Source organism: Perna viridis, chromosome 7 (assembly GCF_037379345.1).
Source record: "Perna viridis isolate PV_CMFRI_1.1 ecotype Kerala chromosome 7, ASM3737934v1, whole genome shotgun sequence".
NCBI lineage: Eukaryota > Metazoa > Mollusca > Bivalvia > Mytilida > Mytilidae > Perna > Perna viridis.
This window is the reverse complement of record NC_142451.1, coordinates 21071345-21092640: the sequence shown is the minus strand read 5'-3', so window position 1 is coordinate 21092640 and position 21296 is coordinate 21071345. Positions and strand designations below refer to the sequence as shown.

At 30.7% G+C, this 21296-nt stretch overlaps 1 protein-coding gene across 11 annotated transcripts in view; it reads right to left on the bottom strand.

Annotated features, from left to right (window-relative positions):
• Nucleotides 1-219: 219 nt before the first annotated feature.
• Nucleotides 220-21296, bottom strand: part of LOC148611761 (uncharacterized) — a 137342-nt gene continuing 116265 nt past the window's right edge. For all 11 annotated transcript variants that reach the window (XM_088592622.1, XM_088592624.1, XM_088592619.1 and 8 more), the window contains 17 exons: nucleotides 20727-20846; nucleotides 17768-17893; nucleotides 17287-17412; nucleotides 16516-16628; nucleotides 15670-15728; nucleotides 15082-15254; nucleotides 14772-14849; nucleotides 14280-14398; nucleotides 10858-10916; nucleotides 9474-9667; nucleotides 8794-8869; nucleotides 8210-8265; nucleotides 7587-7746; nucleotides 6359-6570; nucleotides 5902-5996; nucleotides 5176-5235; nucleotides 220-4838 (listed from right to left, as the gene is read on the bottom strand). In XM_088592622.1, the coding sequence (XP_088448748.1) occupies nucleotides 4812-4838; nucleotides 5176-5235; nucleotides 5902-5996; nucleotides 6359-6570; nucleotides 7587-7746; nucleotides 8210-8265; nucleotides 8794-8869; nucleotides 9474-9667; nucleotides 10858-10916; nucleotides 14280-14398; nucleotides 14772-14849; nucleotides 15082-15254; nucleotides 15670-15728; nucleotides 16516-16628; nucleotides 17287-17412; nucleotides 17768-17893; nucleotides 20727-20846 (1853 nt within the window). In that variant the 3' untranslated portion in view covers nucleotides 220-4811. The remainder of the gene's footprint in view (nucleotides 4839-5175; nucleotides 5236-5901; nucleotides 5997-6358; nucleotides 6571-7586; nucleotides 7747-8209; nucleotides 8266-8793; nucleotides 8870-9473; nucleotides 9668-10857; nucleotides 10917-14279; nucleotides 14399-14771; nucleotides 14850-15081; nucleotides 15255-15669; nucleotides 15729-16515; nucleotides 16629-17286; nucleotides 17413-17767; nucleotides 17894-20726; nucleotides 20847-21296) is intronic.

The window sequence follows — 21296 nt, the reverse complement described above, 5'->3', positions numbered from 1 at the left end:
GTACTGTTGTTTGTGGGGTATCAATTTTCATGGTTTTCATGGGTAGGTCAAACCACGAACTTTGGTTCCCAACGAATAGTAGATTCCAACTGATGTGTATACTGAAAACCACAAATTTAAGTATCCACAAACTTGTGTTTCTTCACTGTTCCACGAAAATTGGTATCCACGAATTAATGTACTTTCATAGTATTAGGATATGCAACAAAAATAAGGAAATTAAGAAAATTTGGTTTATTCTTTTCAAATATAGTTACCACTTAAACTTATAAATGGTACTTTTAAATATACATGTAATATGTAATAAAAATCAGACCATACATCTATAATGTTAATTGTGCATAGATATTTAACGATCAAATTTTGATATGTGATATATATAAATATATTACTTAACCCATATAAAATGTATAATATTAAATAACTGATAAATTTTAAAAAAAGCTCTTTGATAACATGAAAACCCACATTTTCAAAAGGTACATTTTGTACATATTCATGTAAATAAATACACAAAGTATTACAAATAATATAATTTTGTTAACCTAGAATTGAAAATAATTCTGCAAAAATTGCAGCACTATTTTTTCTTAATATGCCATTGACCATGTTAACATACTTCATTTTCTTGTTTGTTTCTGTCCATTTATGATTTGTCTTAAGCAAACATGAAAAATTTAATGAACAAATTTCAATATTGCACAAAACTAGCACATACCTTTTAAAAATGAAAAAACAATCCTAGCACTTCTTCCTTAATTAAGAGAATTTTTCAAATTATGAAAATTACAGTGGGGCAAACTGTATCCAAATAGAACATCCAACAGGTGTAGAAACAAAATTTCTACTATAACCAAAACAAAAATAATCATTTTATCAACAATTCTTTTTCTCTGTAGAAAATGTATACAATTAATGCACCTATATTAAAACATCAAAAATGTTACTAGCATGACACGTAGCATGATAAAAACTAGAATGGCATGTGCATGTAGTAAGATAAAAACAACTACAGTACATTGTAGGTGAAAAGGAAATTTAAATTACATTGACAATAGGACTGGGTTTGTGCCAGTCATTACATGCCATGACCATTCATCAATCGTAATATAATCTATTATTGCATCCAGCAAATATTTCATTATGACTTTGGGCCTTTTGTACTTAAATTAAATTAAAATGTCAAACTTATTTAGTCAATTAAGTTGTGAATTAATTTGACTTAGCAGTGATACTAAACTTTTAAGTAGCAAAAACTAAAAATGAATTTCTTAAAACGTAAGACATACATGTACAACCAATACATAATGTATATCTTTATTTTTGGCACTATTTCCACATCATACATGTATGAATAAATATAAATTGCCATGCAAGACAAAACAGAGTAATAAAACAAAAACCAAAAGATTATTCACATTTCAAATTAATTTGTCATGGACATGCTTTTTTTCCCAAGAAAACAAAAATTCACTTTTCTAAATGTTCTTTAATACAAATTGTACAATAAAGCTGGTGCCAAAGATCTGAAGTTTAAAATTTACTAAACAAACAACTCAATAAATACATGCAAACAACCTACATGTACATGTAATAGCTGCCTAAACAATTATGAAAGATCTGCTTAAAGAAATAATAAAAATGTACATGTAATGTGGAACATATAAATGTTCTAAAGTACATGTATATATGTACACAATAGACCTATCAAAAACAGTTATTAATATAAATATATCAAGTAACAAAAAAATACTCCATGTAAGAATATGGCAGATGGGGATTATGAACTATCCAAAAAGAACAGCTTTGTTGATCATTCTTGCTCTCTTAAACCTAAAATTTTCTTGAAATGTTTTAAATCCCAAATTCATTTTTGGAATATGAATTATTTAAGCATGACAAGAACTTAGCATATGTATACATGTAAAATAATATTTACATGTATGTATATCTCCACTGGATGGCATTCTTGTCATTTAATCTAAGCATTACTTAGTGAAGTATTCTTCAGCATCGAAAAATACAAATAATTTCCTTTTAATATCAAAATGATTCAAGCTCCAGTGCATTATCAGTGGAATTCATCTTACATTTTATAATAAAATGGAGTCGCACACTTTTTCACATGAAAGTGAAATTAGATATTTTAATGTGTAAGTTGACCATCTGTAATAATATGAGCAGCACTACACAACCCTCTACAGCAATAACATTCAAGCAAATAAAAAGTCTACATCTTACAATAACACTTGCCAACCATATGTACATGTAAGCTCATTATACAGTTCACAGGATTGATGTACTACTATTCATTTCAAATGTTAGGCAAAAGCTACAAATACATCTACATGTACTGTATAATTTGAAAATTCCAAATAAAATATTTAATCCATACAGGTAAATGTACACATAAAAAAACCGGTCTTGGTGTTCAAATTCAATAATGTTTTAAACCTTAAAAAAGAAATGGTTTGTACCAAAATAGTCTTTATGAAATTGCAGATGGCACCAGAAAAATTCTCTGAAACTACCATTCTTGTACATATGTACATGTACATGTATGTCTACAGCAATTCCTCTTTAAAGTACATTTATTTATCATGTCCACATGGCCAGGAAGTCTAATAGCAAATGACTGTATACATGAAAACACCAAATACATTAATTAGTAAAATATTCATTATAAAGCTCACTAACATAACAAAATTTACAAGCATACATTAATTTGTGTTAAAAATGTCAACAAATATATTTCAACTTGCTAAATGTATAACAAAACTTTTTGGAAAACACCACTGACAGATGTTAATTTAAAAGGAGTGTGACTTACATGCAAAAAAGAAATACATGCAAGTATAAATGAAATTTAGTCTGACTTGAACAGACCATAATTCATATAATCCATTGGCAAAAAGGTTTCAGTTTAATAGTTCTAAGTTAATGAAATACAAGTACATAATATTCATAAAGATAAAGTATATAACCTCGCATGCCGTCTGTATATTGAAGCCTTCACATATCCGATCAATAACATCCTCTCACATTCAGCATTTAATAAAAAATAATTATCACAGATTATATTTCATGACCTAGAGTAAAATGATTTGGTGTGGCTTTCATTGTAGATGTTAAGTTTTTCCGGGGTTCGTGTATCAAATAGAATATTCCTAAAAACTACCAAATTTAATTCCTGCAAATAAAATAAACTTCCAATTGGCATATACGTGTATCATGTATTTTGTTTTCAGTATTGCTCACTACAACCAAAGCATATCAAAGATAAACAAGGACACAAATAAGGCATACATGTAGGTATACTATACCATTTTAGTCTAGTTAAACATGTAGTATGGGTCAGTTGAAGTAAATAGCAGTCTCATTCAAACAGTATTCAATGTACACCATACTTTATCAATAATGTCATTGTACAGAGTAATACAGAGTATCATGACATTCCTGAAGGGTTGAAAAATTAGAATTTCCCGATTTTGTCCTGAATATATTTGTCAAGTCATAATATTTTTTGTTTTTATAAAAAAAAAGATACATTTGGGTGTGGTAAAGAAAAAGACTCTATGACACTGCAAAAGTTTAAACTACACAGATTTAATAAAGTTTTCTTTTGTCACATTTACACAACTTTAAATAATTCAATTTCAACAAGAATCATCTCCCACCAAAAGGTGTGCATTACAAGGGAGAAACATCGTCTCCCACCAAAAGGTGTGCATTACGAGGGAGAAACATCGCCAAAAGCTACAATAACCTAAACCAAAACATTTTACTCTGGGTCAAAACCTGATCGCTTGCATGATAGTTATAATATAATATTGATAAAACAACAATAAATAGTGTGATATATGTATATGAAAGTTATAATTAAATCCAATAGGTGATAAAGAATACAGATGTATCACCTTAAATTTGATAACATGGTGTAAATCCCAAAAGTAGTGTAGATATATATAAATATATATTTATAACATGTATATCCAATGTGTTTCCATAATCCAGTAGTATTAGCTAAATAATGAAATCAATTGTCACACAAATGGTAAATCAACTGACATTGTCCATAAACAGTGTCATTGTAAGATAGATCCATTACATTATATACTTCTCATTTTATTTTGATTTTTGATTCACATTCACTGGTATATATTCAAATACTGTGAAAGTATTATTGTTCATGGGATACTAATTTTAATGGTTTTCGTGGGTAGGCCAAACCACAAACTTTGGTTCACAATTAAACAGAGATTTCCACTGAAATGTATACTGAAAACCTCAAAACCACCAATTCAAGATTCCACGAATTAGTGTTTCTCCCCAATCCACGAAAATTGGTATCCATGAATTAAAGTACCTTCACAGTAATCCTTTGTTACATGAAAATTGACAATTAGATTGAATGCTAATGATGAATATTCACTTAATTCCATAGATAAAATTTGTAATTTTCACAAAGATATTCATATATGATGTATAATCCACAAGTTGAATATTAAACTTCTAGAACTAAACTTTATCCTTTAATATGCACAGGTACATATCCTATTCAACTATGCAACAAATAATTTCCACTTTATATTCCTTGTGAACTAATAATTTCATAACATAACAAGTGAAAACATGTGATATATCCTCTAAATTGATAACAAAAAAACATTAACAAATAACAAATTTGAACACTTATGTAAAATCCTAGGAATGAGTAAATCCGAGATATACACGAAAATAAGCACCAAATATTCCATTAGTTAGTGTCAATAAGCTTAATTTTGGAAGACAGATTCTAATGAAACTTGATGCTATACATGGGAATGTCTCTTGTCTCCCTGAAAAACAAAATCAAAGTAAGTTTCATTTTTTTTAATGTCAGCAAATTATGAAATCTATGAAAGCATCTCAGTCCCAAATACTCAAAGTAAAAAAAAAACAACCATGAAATCAAAATGTTATCCCTCAATTGTATTCCTGTAGAAACCGTAACATCTAAGAAAGATTGGTTTTTATGTGTGCAAAATATAGTTCATAGTACCACATAAACAATAATTATCCTTTTTTTAACATATTAACTTCAAAAACAGAAAAAGCATTGATTTAATTGAATAAACAAGTAACAGTACTACTGTATGATGAGAACCATACTTCTAATATAATATATAAACTTACATCTTTAGGTCTATATATATCTACTGGTTGTTCATCAACTTGTGGTCTCTGAATCTTGAACTGGAAAGAAAATACTTAATTACTAAATTTTGTAACTTGTTATGATAAAGAAATACAAAAAGTTTATATGTGAGTTTGAAGCAAAAATAACATAGCAGGGAAAAAATTCTTAAAATTACCTTATAATTATCATTACTCCATTATAGAAAACAACAACAGAACATTAGTGAGCATACTCACAATACCCTCACATACACCTTTAAATGCAAATTATAGAAAAAGGACAGCAAATGCACACTTAACAGGTTATTTGAAATGGAAATGTAAATGCAACCAGACCAAGGAGAGGTTCAGAACCTATAAAAGGCCACTACTTGATTTTAAATATAATCATCTTATTATATGGGGTATAGTTAACCCACTGTCTTTTAAGTTTTTCTACTAGTCTTTGATTTCAATCTCATTTGACAAAACTGCAGTTGTGGAAGAATTTGAGGAATGATTCATTATGTGGTTTTTAAATGAAACTCAGCCATAACTTGATCAATGACCTTCAATGGCCTATTTACTCTACTTTCAAATTAGTTAGTTTACCTCTTCTCTAGGATCTAGGACAAAACAGCAGTTGCAGAAGCATTTGAGGAAAGATCATGAGATTTTAAAATGAAACTTGATCCTTGACCTTCAATGGCCTATTTACTTCACTTTCAATTTAGTTTTTTTTACCTCTTCTCTAGGATCTAGAAAACCGAACATGAAGTCCCAAGAGAAATTAGATCTTCTAGGAGGTTCTATGGGTTCATCCTCCATCATTGTATTATCTGAAAAAGAATAATTTTATCTTATTACATATCAAATGTGTATTTAATGTACAGATTTTAGGATATGAATTCTGTTATTAATGGGCAAAGTATGATATGAGAAGGGAAATAACTCAATTGCATTTAAAAAAAAAAAAAACATTTTATAAGTTCAGAATTTACTACTGAAATAATTGTAATTGATAGTTTCAATTTGAACTCAATGTGACTTAAAACTTTGTATTAAAAAAAAAATCATTTCTAATCAGGTCTTAATTGTAGTCTTCAATAAAAGCTCTGAATGACTACTTTACTAAAGTAAAGCTTGAAATATGGAGGGAATTAAACCAAAATAAGTGTGTAATATAATTCTTAAAATGAACCTTGGAGATATCTGCCACTAGATTCAGTTCCCATGAATGTAAAGTCTTCTAATTGTGCTGGTCCAACATAGGCTTGGAATGGTTCATCTGGTTCTCTGTGGTACTTATCATCAGAATTCCTTCTCCATGGTTTCCATAGCTGTGAACCAAAGGCACTGCCTCTACCACTCAAGGCAGGATCATATTTACCAAATGCACCTTGTATGTTCCAACTGAAAGATTAAGGGTTAAACTGAGGATGAATTTTGTATCAGGCAGAAGCAAGTAGAGTATCATAGTTTGAAAAAAAGATTTAATTTTACTTTTCAGTAATTTTGTAATATATATGTACATTTAACAGCATATTCAGAATTTGTTGTGACTATTAATAGTGTAATAGTATTTAATGACTTTAATATTTGTAGTATAGAGAAAAATTCCTACTGCATTTGAATTAAAATATATCAAAAAATGATTTTTTCAAAACATTATCCACACTTCTCTGACTTTTTGAATAAAAAAACATACAATAATTTCTGAGTTCAAAAAACATATCAGTAACGTAGAACTTATGGAATCATATGCCAGTTCACCCTTCTTTGGAGTTTAAAACACTTGTAAAAGAGAAGGGACCTTCCCTCAGTGAAAATAAACATTGTGCCAAAATAATATATATTACATCAGATTGATTTTGTTTTAAAATATCACTCCACATAAGAATCATGCAAAATGTGATTCTTGGTCAGAAAGCCTACATATTTGTATTTTTTGATATTTTAAGATGGTATGGTAAACAGAAATTAACATGTGGCTTTTCATAAAAACCTTCTCCTTAGGAGATATAAATTAAACACAATGTACTGGAGAATTCACAATTAAGGGAGATAACTCTGCAAATGACACTGAAATACAATAGCAATTGTTGGATTTTCACTGTGGGTTATCTCATAAGTGCAGAAGTTTGTTTGTTGGGGTTTAACGTCCGAGCAGCAATATTTCAGCTATATTTAGACGACCATAAGCGCAGACAAATTGGAATGAATAATTATACATTTCATCATATAGACCTTGTAAACAACATAATAACAAAAATAAAAAGATGAAGCCTTTTTTGGGGGTGTATCACATTTTACAGAATTTGCAAGTATTCTTACAAAGATTACTACTACTATATTCAACCAGTGGATGTATGGACAGTATATCATATCATAATATTGGGAATATAAAATGTCCTATAAAACAGACTTACTCATCAGTTTCAGATCTCCCTTGAGTAATGGAGACAGTCTCGGACGGAGTACTACGCTGACGTCTACAGAGACATATCAGTAATATTAGGAGGATCAATGTTATGATCCCCATTGTTATGCCTATCCCTAGGCCTAGAATCAAGTCAGATGTTCCGGTATCTGAAAAAAAATGTCAAATTAAAATTAATTTCACATTCAAAAGTCCCACTCTTGAGGGAACACCCTTTTTGCAACAAATAAGAAGTTGTACAGAAGTGGTAGTCTCTCAATAGGAAGTGAACCAAGACATCAGAATGGGTAGATTCTCTCTATATTCACAATGCACATTTTAATGGATTAAATATCTCATTCCTTGCTTCCACAGAAGTATGTGTATGAAAAATAATAAATTTCTATGTCCATCATGTTCTCAAAAGAATATCTTTTAATTTGGTTAGGCAGAAATATTGCCCTCTGATGTCTGATGTCCAAGGGTTGGATCAACTCTTTATTGGGAGGTGAGTTGTACAAGTCCTATAGCTTGGAAGTAATTGTCCTTAATATCTTTAAACATATTTCTTAAATTTACTGTATTTGGACTTGATTTTTTTCTACTTCACCGGCAGAAATTCAGACAACTCACCAGTATCTGTCTTCTGAGTGGTAGTAACTGGAGTTTGTTCTGTTGTAGGTTTAGCTCTGGAATTTAAATTAAATAAGAAGATATGAAAAGAGAAAAACCATAAAACATAAAATAAAAGTCTTATATACATAGACTAAAATCAACTGCTGGAACAATTTACGGTAAACCCTACATCAATAATCACTTCAGCAAAAATTTTGTGGTTAAAACTTTGATATCATGTAAGCATTCCAACCATTATTAACAACAAACTGTGCAAATGCAAAAATAATGTCTACGTGGGTTTGAGTTTTCCATTGAGGAACCTTAGTCTTATACTTTTTAGTTTGTGATAGATGTAAAATGGGAGTGAAACACAAAACATGGTCACAGGACGTACTATGGAAACTGATAAGTACTAGCTGTGATATGTTGTTAATATTTTCTTGTGCAAATTAACTGAATCACTATAATAAATCATATATTGTAAAAGATTCTGCATTTAAAGTATTTTGTTGTGAGTTAAGTTTACTATTTGGCTCAGCACAAAGACAAGAACAAAAAAACACCCTGCATAAAAGCCTGATTATCTAATAGCTACTTACACACATTGGTATCTGGATGTTTGATCATTCCTAGTACAGTCCTGACCAGATGTACAGGTACTGCATATCACAGGCTCTAGAAAAGAGAAAGAAGAATTAAGTTTATTTCAAAAGGTCTCAATTTCTATGTTGCTTTGAAGCCTCTTGTCCCCATTTAAGGAAAAAGGACATTTTTTTATAATTCAACTAGACAGAAATCACTGATTTTAGTAACTGTACATTCAGGACTCATTGAATTCAGTAACTGTAAATTCAGGACTCACTGAATTCACTACCTGTACATTCAGGAGTCACCGAATTCACTACCTGAACATTCAGCAATAATTGAATTTTACTAACTGTTAAATTATAAGGGACCCTATATTGTATTCAATATAACACACCCTACTCGGAACACTCAGTATCACATGTTGAATCAACCCTTGACCTATGTTACCCATCAAAAGTTGATATGGCATGAGATTGATGCCAAAACTTGTGTAATGTAACATTACTTAAGATGAATTTCACAGTTATTCTTGCAACAGCCAGACCTGTTCACACTACTTAAGATGAGTCATATTTTTGAATGTATTAATGCAATCCTGAATTTTGTGATTTTAACATAAGTACTATAGAGAGATTCACAATCCATAGAGTGTAATTTGCAGTCAAAACTAATGTAGACATTTTAAACATACCTAATGCTGTAGAAGTATTGCCAAGGAAGATACTGCCATAAATTGTTGTACAGGTACCTTCTATAACTACACAGGCCCTATCCTGCTTTTCTTTGGTAACAAGTATACTTAGTACACTATCATATTGTGAGGTTTTATTGGCTTCAGTGTTAAATATCACCACTAAACTAGTTTCCACACCTTCAGTGTGATTTCTGGAAAAAAATGTGTATCAATAAGAAAGACTATTATAAACTAATTTTTTAGGATAGCAGATATTGTGTCTTACACTCCAACATTGATATATAATATCATATAATGTCCTGATTATTAAGTTTTTTTTTATCTTGCTCACAAAATTAGCAAGAATAAATCGCTGACAAAAATGACATAGCAGTATCAATAACAATAGATATAAGAAGTTTCTATGCAACATTTTCATTGGGAAACTGCCTTATATCATCTATCATTGTCTTGTTAAACAAACTATTATGCATTCAATAGACTGTGCATTATAAAAAAAAATTGTAAAAAAATTTTTAAAAATTAACTGTAACTACAGGGATTGCCTGATTCTTTCACAAATCAGGGCCAGGCCCCACAAAAACTCTAAAGTACACAAATCTGAGAAAATTCTTAACTTTGATGGTAACTCCAATCAATATCTTTGAAATTGATGACGTCACAAGCAGTAAAGAATTTCTCAGACTTAAGTAATTTTTCAAATTTTGTGGTGCTGGGGCCTGTACATAAGGTTACACGAAGCATTCTTTTCTGTCGTGTTGCAAAATCATACAGACTTATATATTTTCAAATTAACTTATAGTATTTAAGGTGATGTAGAAATAATATGTTTAATCTATTTTAAAAAAGTTTTTAACATAAAAAAAAAAATTATGGTATAATTACAAACAATAACTGAGAAAAGCCATTTTCAAGGGGACATAATTGGCAGGAAAATACATTCAAAGGGAAGATAATTGTAAAGGTTTTAATTAGGAAGGTAATGGAAAAAGAATTTGTTGACCCCCACTTTACCTTTTGAAATATGAATGAATGTCAGTAAATTGCACATTATATAACTTTATAAGCAATTTTATACACCAATTTTTTAGTAGTTTTCAAAATAGTGAAAATTCTTTACAGTATTCATATAAGGTGTTGTAAAAAAATTGTCTTTATCATGGCTCTATTATCACTAATTCAAGTAAGGTGACCTATGATTTTAACATTAAATTTAAAGGTCATTCAAGGTCAAGAAAAACTAGGAAAATCAAAAAGTCTAAATTGACAAATTCATAAATAAACACATGATAACAAACAAAAACAGAAAAGCTAATTTCAGATTAAAAAAAAAAAAAACAATTGTGTATTACCCAGAAAAATATGATGTCTTAATACAAACCTAAAATCTGTTACATTCACATATTCTATGCCTTCTATACCACTAATTAGGTCTTTAATCTGCAAAAAACATCATGTAATACTTAAAAAGAAATTTCCTTTTTAATACTTACAATATACATATTTGACAACACAAGTTGTCAGTACCTATCTGAGAACTTAAAGACTAATTTCAAGACATAAGATACTAGTAACATTCTAAAGACCTACAACTGACTGTTTACATATTCTATTCCTAAATGCCTTTTTATGTACAATTGATGATTACTTAATGGGAGAACAGACACACAGACAAGAAACAATGCATGTTGTTGTTGTGACAAGGGATAAAAACAGATAACACTGTGACTGCAAAATAAAACTGATACTGAGTTACTGAGGGCTGTTCCAGTAAAACATACATGGGACTGGGGGAAGGCACTTGAAAATTGGGCTAACCTCCCATAGAAGTGATATTTTTCCACTCCTACCCACCCATAGAGGTAAAAACCCAAGTTTTATAGGCACAAACAGAAGCAAATTAAAATTTATAAATATTCTTTAACAGTATTCCCATGGTGGTACATTACTTTTTTATATAGTTCAGCTGCATGCGAGACATTTCATACAGATAATAGCAATACATAGCATGATTTCATGAATGCTTCATTTCATTTATACATATTCTGTAGTTTTGCCTATCACTTGCATGTTGCACATATTCATGTATAGACTAGCACTTTTACTGCTTGCGTCATTTCATTTATCTGTATATTAAAATTCATATATATTCTTCAACAGTATTCCCATGGTAATTCTTTTTTTTATATATATATTTCAGCTGCATGTAACATACATGTTTTTCATACAGATAATAGCAAGACATTGCATGATTTCATGAATGCTTCATTCCATTTACACATAATTAGTGTTCTAGCTAGGATTTGAAAATAGAGGGTGGGCAAGGAAGAGGGCACTTTAACACGTAGCATGTTTTTTCAACCAAAAAGGAACATTGGTGTATTTGAAGTTGTTTTTTTTTAAATTTATGTTTCCATTAAGTCAGAAATATCTTTATTCATTTTTTATTTGTTTAGCTTTTCTTGTATGTATGTATTCTTATTAAATAATACAAGAATGACGTGTAGACAAAAATTAATATTACTTTTGTAGAATTTAAAGCAGTATACTTTCACACCATAAAGGAGATTAAGGGCAAGTGATTCTTAACATTTATGACATACTATGAGGCAAAATGTTGCACGAAATCTAACAAATATTCAATATTGCTCCAATTCATTTTCAAAATCATATTATTTTCTCTAACTAATGTAATTATAACTTTTGAAAAATTACCTGTACTGTTTATGATATAGAAAATTTTAAAAAGAAATGAACTGACAGAGATAACTGACATATTGAATAAACAAACATATGCAACATGCAATTGTTTACACCCATGGTTCTACATAACATAGACCTGTCAACTTGAAAATATTTTTAAAATTAATTGTACAAAAGAAAATAATTATTAACCAATGATTTGCTGTCAATGAAATGGTGATAGATCCAATCGGGATCCAATTTCTACTTGTAAATGATCATCATCCGACAACCCTGATCAGCTGAATGATCACCAATAATTACTTGAGATATACCTGAGGGTTAATAACGACAAGATACAGTAAATGAAGGTGACACTTCTTATTTGGCTTGGTGTAATATATTAACGAAAGTGTAATCTTCAGATAATTATTAATGGGCACCAAGGGGGTAATATGGCAGAGGGGCGGGGTGCTGGGCCCCTCCATTTTGCCTAGCTAAGACACGGATTAAAAAACATATATATTTGCTGTTTTGCCTACTTCTTGCATGTTGCATATATTCATGTATAGACAAATGCTTTTACCTATTGTGCATTCATATATCTGTACATTAAAATCATTTCACGTATTAACATTCATTTTTATGTACACATATCCTCTTTTCAATGCATAGCTAAATCTTGATTTTTGTCTTGCCTAAGAGCAAATTCGAAGAAGGCCAGAATATAGGGATTACCTTTCTGGTATTCACAATTGTAAGAGTGTTTGTCCATAGGAAATTTTCAACAACCACTTTATATCACAGGTCAATAATATTTGGTATGTGAAGAGAAATAGATGATAATGCAGAAGTTTTATTGATCCACACTGTACAACAGTGACTGTATATGAAGCTGGTGTATTACCATGAACTATTTTGTATCTCATCTAACCAGTTGAAATTTCTGTGTTCATCCATATGATTGCCTTGATAGTTGTGTGAAGTTTTCCTAAAATCCATTTGTTTAATTGGGGATCAGTGATTTCAAGAAAACTTCCCTTCTTGTATACCTAGCACTTTCAGCTGGAAATCTGCTGTAAGCATCACTCAAGTTTGCATGCACTCTGTGCAGGTGAGGCACAAGAGAGTATAAAGTAATATTGATGTTTATCAATATGGACAATTCTGCTCATTTGCACACTGGGGGGGGGGGGTATCTTGTTTAAGGGTATGGAAATTTTGTCCATTAGTGTAGACTCTCTGACAATTTCTAAGATGAAGAACAGAAGTAAAAGCCCTGTTCTTTGATAATTTGGTGTTTTTGTCACCTACACATTCACTCCATAGCCCATACCCTTTCATTTTGAAGTTTTGGAATGGGTTATTCCTGATATCAATATGCAATGATTACATAGTGATTTAACAACTGTTCAAATTCAGTTTCAAAAAAAGTTTAATTGTGGAAGAGTTGCTTTGATGATAATTCAGACACACTGAATAGATATAAGAAGATGTGGTATGAGTGCCAATCAGACAACTCTCCATCCAAGTCACAATTTATTTAAGTATAAACCACAATAATAAGTCTAAGTACAATCTTCAACACAGAAAAACAACGGTCTAATCTACATAAAAATCCAGAGACGAGGAACACTTGTGAACCACATCAACAAACGACGGAAGTTGACATCTTTTCTGATGTTCTGGTGTCTCGGGTCGCACCATTGCTCCACAGCAAAACCCCGAAAATAAGGGGAGAATAATGTCAAACCAAATACAAGGCGATTTCCGGGTGGAACACCCTGTAAAAATGGCGCGAACTTCCCACAACAAAAGCGAATAACTCAACTATACTAAAGGTTTATACAATGACAGGGATTCATTTTGGACCATTTCGAGAAAGTAAAATACAGCTTTCAACAGAAAGTTCCTTCATTTTCCCAACAACAACTCACAGAAGCGAATTTCCAAGCCTAGTACCGTGCCATAGATGCATTTTCCACCAACCCACAACCAATATATATTTTTTTTTAAATGCCATCCCCGGGTCCCATGTATGTTTTACTGGAACAGCCCTGAGTTAGTTGATTGAAGCTTTTACTTTGTATTGATGAATTATATTACTAAGTTTAAACTTACAGCTTTTTCTACATCATCTTCAAAAGCTATGTAATCTGAATGAAGTTTATTGGTATAAAAACTTTGGAAATTCTTTTTAAGTGTGATTCTAATAAACAACGACTGGTTCTCAACTTGAGCTGAAAAAGCAGAAAAAAAGAATATTGCATTAATTTTGGAGAAATAACTAAAAAAAGATGATCAAGTAAAAACATGTATATACAATTTACAAATAGATTCTTCTTCAGTGATTAGCGATTTAAATTATTTCTCCATGCAAGATGGTAAAATAAAAAAATTCGACATGCCAGCTTCGGGAGCATGCTTATAAACTTACTTTTTATCATCAAAAATGGAGAAAAGTAAAAATAAAAAATAGGCCGAAGGAAAATCAGTTTCTCCCTTGAAATCTGTAGAAAATTTACCAAATGTAAAAAGGTGGAAAATCTCTCATTAGAATATATACTTCACATCATTGTGAGTTTGTGAATTTATATGTTTTAATAGACTTACCCAGTGGAGGTCTACATTCATAGCTAGCATCGGAGAGTAATACACAAGTACCATCACATAACGCACAGGTCAATGGTACTGAAATTAATAACATGAAAAATGCCATCAAATTAAGAAAGAGATGATTATAAATATACATGTTGAAGAGAAATGCTTTCAGCATGCTCAAACATCAAAAAAAAAAAAAAATTGAGCATTGTTTCTATCAGACTAATTTTTCATTCTACGTATTTTCCAACAAGTTTTAAAGTTGTAAAGCACAGAAATTCTTTTTCTTCAATCCATGCAAAATAGATATTCTTATACTTACTTAATTGAATATTTTGATAGCTAAGGAAAGATTTTTTGTCAATAACATTATATGGTATCTCTAAAGCCACAATCTGCTTGATGTTGTTCGTCATGTTGGCTATTTCCTTTATAGTGCTCTCAGTAAGGTTATTATTTAGGACAATGGTGAACTGTATTTGAGTACTACCAGAACTAAAAAGACATATATTCAAAATTTTTAATTGTTGAAAGACTAAACAGTAACATATAAGTAACATAAAATGTTAAAGCACTTTAATTTGTGGATATCAATTTTCATGGACAAGGGAAGAAAAACAAGTTCACGGGAATCTTACAGACTATTATCATAACCTGAATCTTCAAAACAACTGCTCAATAAAGGACATATGACTTTAACTGAATGGGCCTTTGGCTTTAAAAATCTTAACTTGTAACTGTAAATTCAATTTTGAGCCCTACTGAGTTCTATTAAAATAACCGGCCTAAAATTTGACCTTTACTTTTGTCAATTCTAGCATTAAAAAGTATGAAAAAAAGGAGCAAAAAGTGGTGTATTTTAATATATGACCATATTGTTTACAAAGAAAGAATCGTTTCATTAGTTTACCTGAATTTATGGATAGTTAACGAAAGGAAGTCTGTTACACTCTTATAGGCACTATGTAGCTGTAAAATAAAATATCAAATTCACTACGTCTAAATAAACATACAATATTCACCTCACCATTAAAGATGAGGTAAACAATGGTGTGTGTGTGTAATTAAGAGTAATTACACTATACTGTCTATATAATTAAAATATACACATAATGTTTCACAAGTCTATTAAGCACATGTTCGAGCTATTTAATAGATCATGCTTCTAATTAAGTGAACTACTTTTATCATCACTGTGTATTGCCAATTTTCTAAGTATATCTAAAATATAATAGAAATAAAATGAGACAAACATATGAAATGATCTTTAATAAATTGCAGGAAAATTTGTCTTTCACTTAAAACTGTAAGATTGTTAAGTTTTCTGGACTGACCTCTATATATTGTGTATAGGTCTAAATACAACTGCTGCACCCTTATGTGAAAGGCATCAATCACCAAACTTAACAATATAATTTTAATTCATTGTTGAAATATAAATGCTTAATTTTTTTAACTTTATGTTTCCTGTATATTATGATACATTATTTTCTGACTACTTACTGAAGGTGATTTATCAACCCATGCTACTTACTGAAGGTGATTTATCAACCCTGGCTACTTAAGTACTAAAGGTGATATATCAATCCTGACTACTAATTGAAGGTGATATATCAACCCTGGCTACTTACTGAAGGTTATATATCAACTCTGGCTACTTACTGAAGGTGATATACCCACCATGTGATATATCAACCCTGGCTACTAACAGAAGGTGATATATCCACCATGTGATATATCAACCCTGGCTACTTACTGAAGGTGCTATATCAACTCTGGAATGTTTGAACAGATCTGAAGTCTCTACAGATAGATTACTGTTATAAGGATAGTCTGTTGTTAAAGTCACATCTACCCAGTTATATACAACTGAAATTGGGAAAAATATATGAACATTGATAAGTCAGTTTATAAACTGTGAAAAAAAAACAACATCTCCAAATAAGTTTCTGTAGAGATGACTAAGATGGATATCTTTATTGATAAGGTTACCAATTTATTTTTCTAGGTTAAAATTTTACTGGTTTGAAATGCGTTGATTATTAGAATTAATATTCCAGTTTTTTTCTTTGGCCATCTATATGTGTTAAGCAGAAAACTTACATTGTTGAAGAATTAGATTTTATGTTTTGTTTTATGTTTTATTTTCTTATGGTTACAATCTCTGACATGATTTTACAAGGCCAAAAAAAGTTGGAGATTGCAGCAAGGGCAAACAAAATAATATGTCTGTTTCTTGCTACCTTACCTACCCTAGTTTTTTGTGCCAGCCCTAAACATTTTATGGCCATGTTGACTCGAACTCTCTTGAAGTCTTGTTTGTTTCTTCATTTACTCAAAGTAAAAAATTTTTGAAAAAATAAAATAATTTTCTCACCTATGTATCTTTTTTATTGCTGGTAGCAGGAAACAAGAGTATTGTTTTTTTTTGCCTAAATAACTTATGATAAAAAAGGACTCATACAATGAAATCTGTGAAAAAATGGAATTCTGCTTAAAAGTAAAAAATCCTTCTCAGTGTACTTACTACGACAAGTTTGATTGTCTTCTGAACTGAGATCATAATTCTGTGCACAGAAGCACTGTGGGACATTGTTTATCATTTCACATCCATAGCCACAGTTGATATTTTGCCCTGCACATGGATTATCAGCTAAAATAGATAAAAAGTTATAAATAGATTAAGTTGGCATTATTGAAGAGTAAAAGAAAACAACTGTTGGCATTACATTCAGATTTTTCCATTTAAGCGTAAGTATTTTTTAATTAAACATGCCTTCATAAAGCATATGATATGCCAGTTCTCAATTTTCAACGCTTGTCTCAATGTCACATAACTGATATAAACAATCCAGCGCAAATGAAAAACTAAGTAAGAAAAATATATGGGGGAATTAAATAATATGAAACTTACTTAATATATAAAATATAACTTTCATGGTAGTACACAAGTGATATAAATTTACTGTGTATACAGGATGGTATAATATGAAATATCAATGGCTAACCTTTGCTGCACGATGACTGGTCAGAGTTTAATACAAAACCATCTCTACAGCTACAGTAGAAGCTCCCTCTGGTGTCAGTACACTCTTGCTCACAGTCATTGTTCAACAAACTACACTCGTCAATATCTAAATAATCATAATTCAAATATTCTAATGTCCAAGTAGCAACCTAAAATGTTTATAACTTATCTTCAATAATTTCAAATTCGTTCTATCAAAAAACCTTTATAAAGCTTTACAAATTATTAGTTCATTTATTGTCAGTTTATCAGTTTTTTTCAAAGATAACAACATTTTTGGGAATGAAAAAACTGATAATGACCAAGTCTTTCTCTTTTTAAGTAGTAGTCCACCTAAGAATCATGCAGTGGGTGATTTATCGATGTCAGACATTTGAACCAAATTGAGTTGCAATATGTAGGATTTAATGGAAAAAACAAAAATTAATATAAAAAAATGAAAAATGTTTCCACCGTAACCATAGCAATGACCATTCCTTAGCAACCCCCAATTTTGGGCCTAAAAACACAAAAACATCGCAATTTGAATGTATTATTTTATATTTAATGGTGGAAATTTGTCAAACTACATAATTATATTAATAAAGTATATTTTAGGAGAAACAATTTACAATAAAGTACAAAGCAATCTGATTTGTTTAGATCTGGTTACCATAGTAACCAAAATTCTTAATTTTTGACAATTTGAAATGTACGAAAAAAAGGTTATGTTCAGACCCGTTTTGCTAACAAGAGTGTGTAGTAGGTGCTCTCCACTAAAACATATCAAAAATAAAAATATGTAGCATATCTTTTTTTGCTCATCTGGACCCAAAATCACCCCCTGTAAGGACTTTTCTTCTTCTTAATGTTTTTCATACAAACTTTGTCCAGACCATAGCTTTTTTGTCTTTTGACCTAGACTTCTAATATTTGGTATGTTGGTATATCCTCTCAGGGTAGATTGTCGCATACCAGAGTGGGAGACTTTTGACCTAGACCTTTCACCTCAAGGTCAAATAACATACAAATTTTGGCAAAATATGATATGTAATTTTGTCTGTACTATTATTTTTTGGTCTTTTTACTTAAATATCTGATCTTTGACATTTAAGTATATCACACCAAGGCAAGGAGTAATGTTTTAAGTAGGTGACCTTTGACCTTGACCTTTGGCCCCAAGAACAAATAACAAAAAAGTTTTGGCAAAATACCATAAAAAACTTTGTCTTTGGCCATACTGTTTTTTGTCTTTTTATCAAGATATCTGATTTTTGGTATGTAAGTAAATCACATTAAGGTATAGTGTAATGTTCAAGATAGGATAACTTTTGACCTTGACCTTTGACTCCAAGGTCAAATGACATACAAAATTTTGGCCAAATACCATACAAAATTTTGTCTGGGCTAAAATAGTTTTGTCTTTTCACTAAGACATCTGATATTTGGTATGGGGTTATAAAACCTGAAGGCCAGGCATCACATACTAGGATGGTGGAATGGGGTACCCCTGGTATGTTACATGCTTGGGTTGTCAGGCTATAATATGGAAAACCTGACCGCAAACCATAGTGGTGCACCGTGTTGGGAAAGATGTCATGTTCCTCCCACGTTAAAGAACCCTGCTGTGGTATTCGATAGGAGTAGGAACCTTTGCACTCTGCCACAGGAGGCTAAATTGCCCAACCTTACCCATCCCCCCTTTTTCTAGTGGCAATCAAAATTTGTCGACCCTATTATCCTTGTGTCCCATCCTTTTTTCATTTCATCATCATTTCATGTTCATCATCTGAATATAGCTGAAATATTGCTAAACCCCAACAAACAAACAAACAGACCTTAACCTGTCAACCTCATGGTCAAATAAGATACACATTTTGGCAAAATACCCCCCAAAGTTTTGCCTGTGCCATAACTTTTTTGCCTGTTTACTAAGATACCTGACATTTGGTATGTGGGTATTTCACGCTAAGGTTAAGTGTCATGTACCAATATGTGTGACTTTTGAACATGACCTTTGACCTTATGGTCAAATGACATACACAATTTTGGCTTAAGTTAAAGACTGATTTCATACAATATTTCACCTCACAGTATGTCGTAAATGTAAAGAATTACTTGCCCTTTATCACCTGATTGTGCGTAACTCCAGTACCAGTACTAATCTTTTACATCTGTTATGGAATATGTGTTCTCTTAATTTCAAAGCAGAAGAACTGTGAGCTTAAATAATTATACCACACGCAATGCAGTTTCGCAGGGTATAATGTGTTTGACCCGTCCGTCTGACCGTCAGTCCATCTTAAGTTTTCCAGACACTTGCAGATATTGAAATATTTTTTTGATTAATAAGTTCACCATGATAAGTTAAAAGTCAAGTTTACTTTTTGATAAATTTTACCGAAATTACGGGCTTTGTACTTATCAAAATTCACAGAAATAACCGTTTTCCTGACATTTTTTTTCTGAACATTTTTACATATTGACATGATTTTTACTATAAATTAACCATGATAAGTTACAATACAAGTTTAAAATTTGATAGATATCAGACCTGATTTTACGAGGTCAACATAACAAACCAGAATTGGCAAAATCAGAGTAGTAAATATACATTAAAAAAAGAATCATAACAGTAAAATCTGGATTTGAAAAAGCAGAATTATGCTTTAAAATGGAGGAAAATCAGATTTTAGAAATAAATATTAAAAAAGAAAACCCAGGTCTCTTTTTTTGCATATTTAAATTCTTTAAAACAGATAAAATCACAATGCATCAACAGAAAACAAAATACAAATTGAAAAAGACACTACCACATTATTACCATGGACAATGTCAATAAAAGATCAGTCAGAAAAAGAGAGTCAAAAACCCTTCATTTAAATACAAACATAAATATTCAATTAGTTCTGTATATAGTGTCCTTCTATCTAATTAATACTTAAGGAATTCAGACTTACTTAAACATGTATCAGTACCATTGAGTACAAAGCCATCCTCACATGTACATAGATAACCTCCCACTTTGTTGACACATCTCTGGTCACAGGTATCAGTATCTTTAGTGCACTCATCCGTATCTAAGGAAATAAATATGGTAAACTGCATCAAAAGAATTTACTCCTTATTTTTTTTATTCAATGTTTGTTTACTCTTTGTTTGTTTTCTTTATTTGTTATTTTTTGGTATTTCTGTAAAATCAATTTTTTTGTCTTAACTTTTAAATGATCAATTCTGAGAAGACTACATTCAATATATAAAATTTTAATCAATAACCTACACAAAATTACTATGAAATCATTTAAAAACAAAAAAAACTCCACTCCCTAGAAACCATCTAGAAAAACCGAAAGTCAATCACATGGAAAAGCAAAATTGGAAGTACACAATGGCACCATATGATACAGAATGTGTTAAAGTTTCATCAAATTCCATTCAGTAGTTTGAGAGGAGGTGCAGATCAGAACTGGAAACAGAGGAATGGACAGAATGATCACTATAAACCACCTATTTTTCACATGGGGCTATGA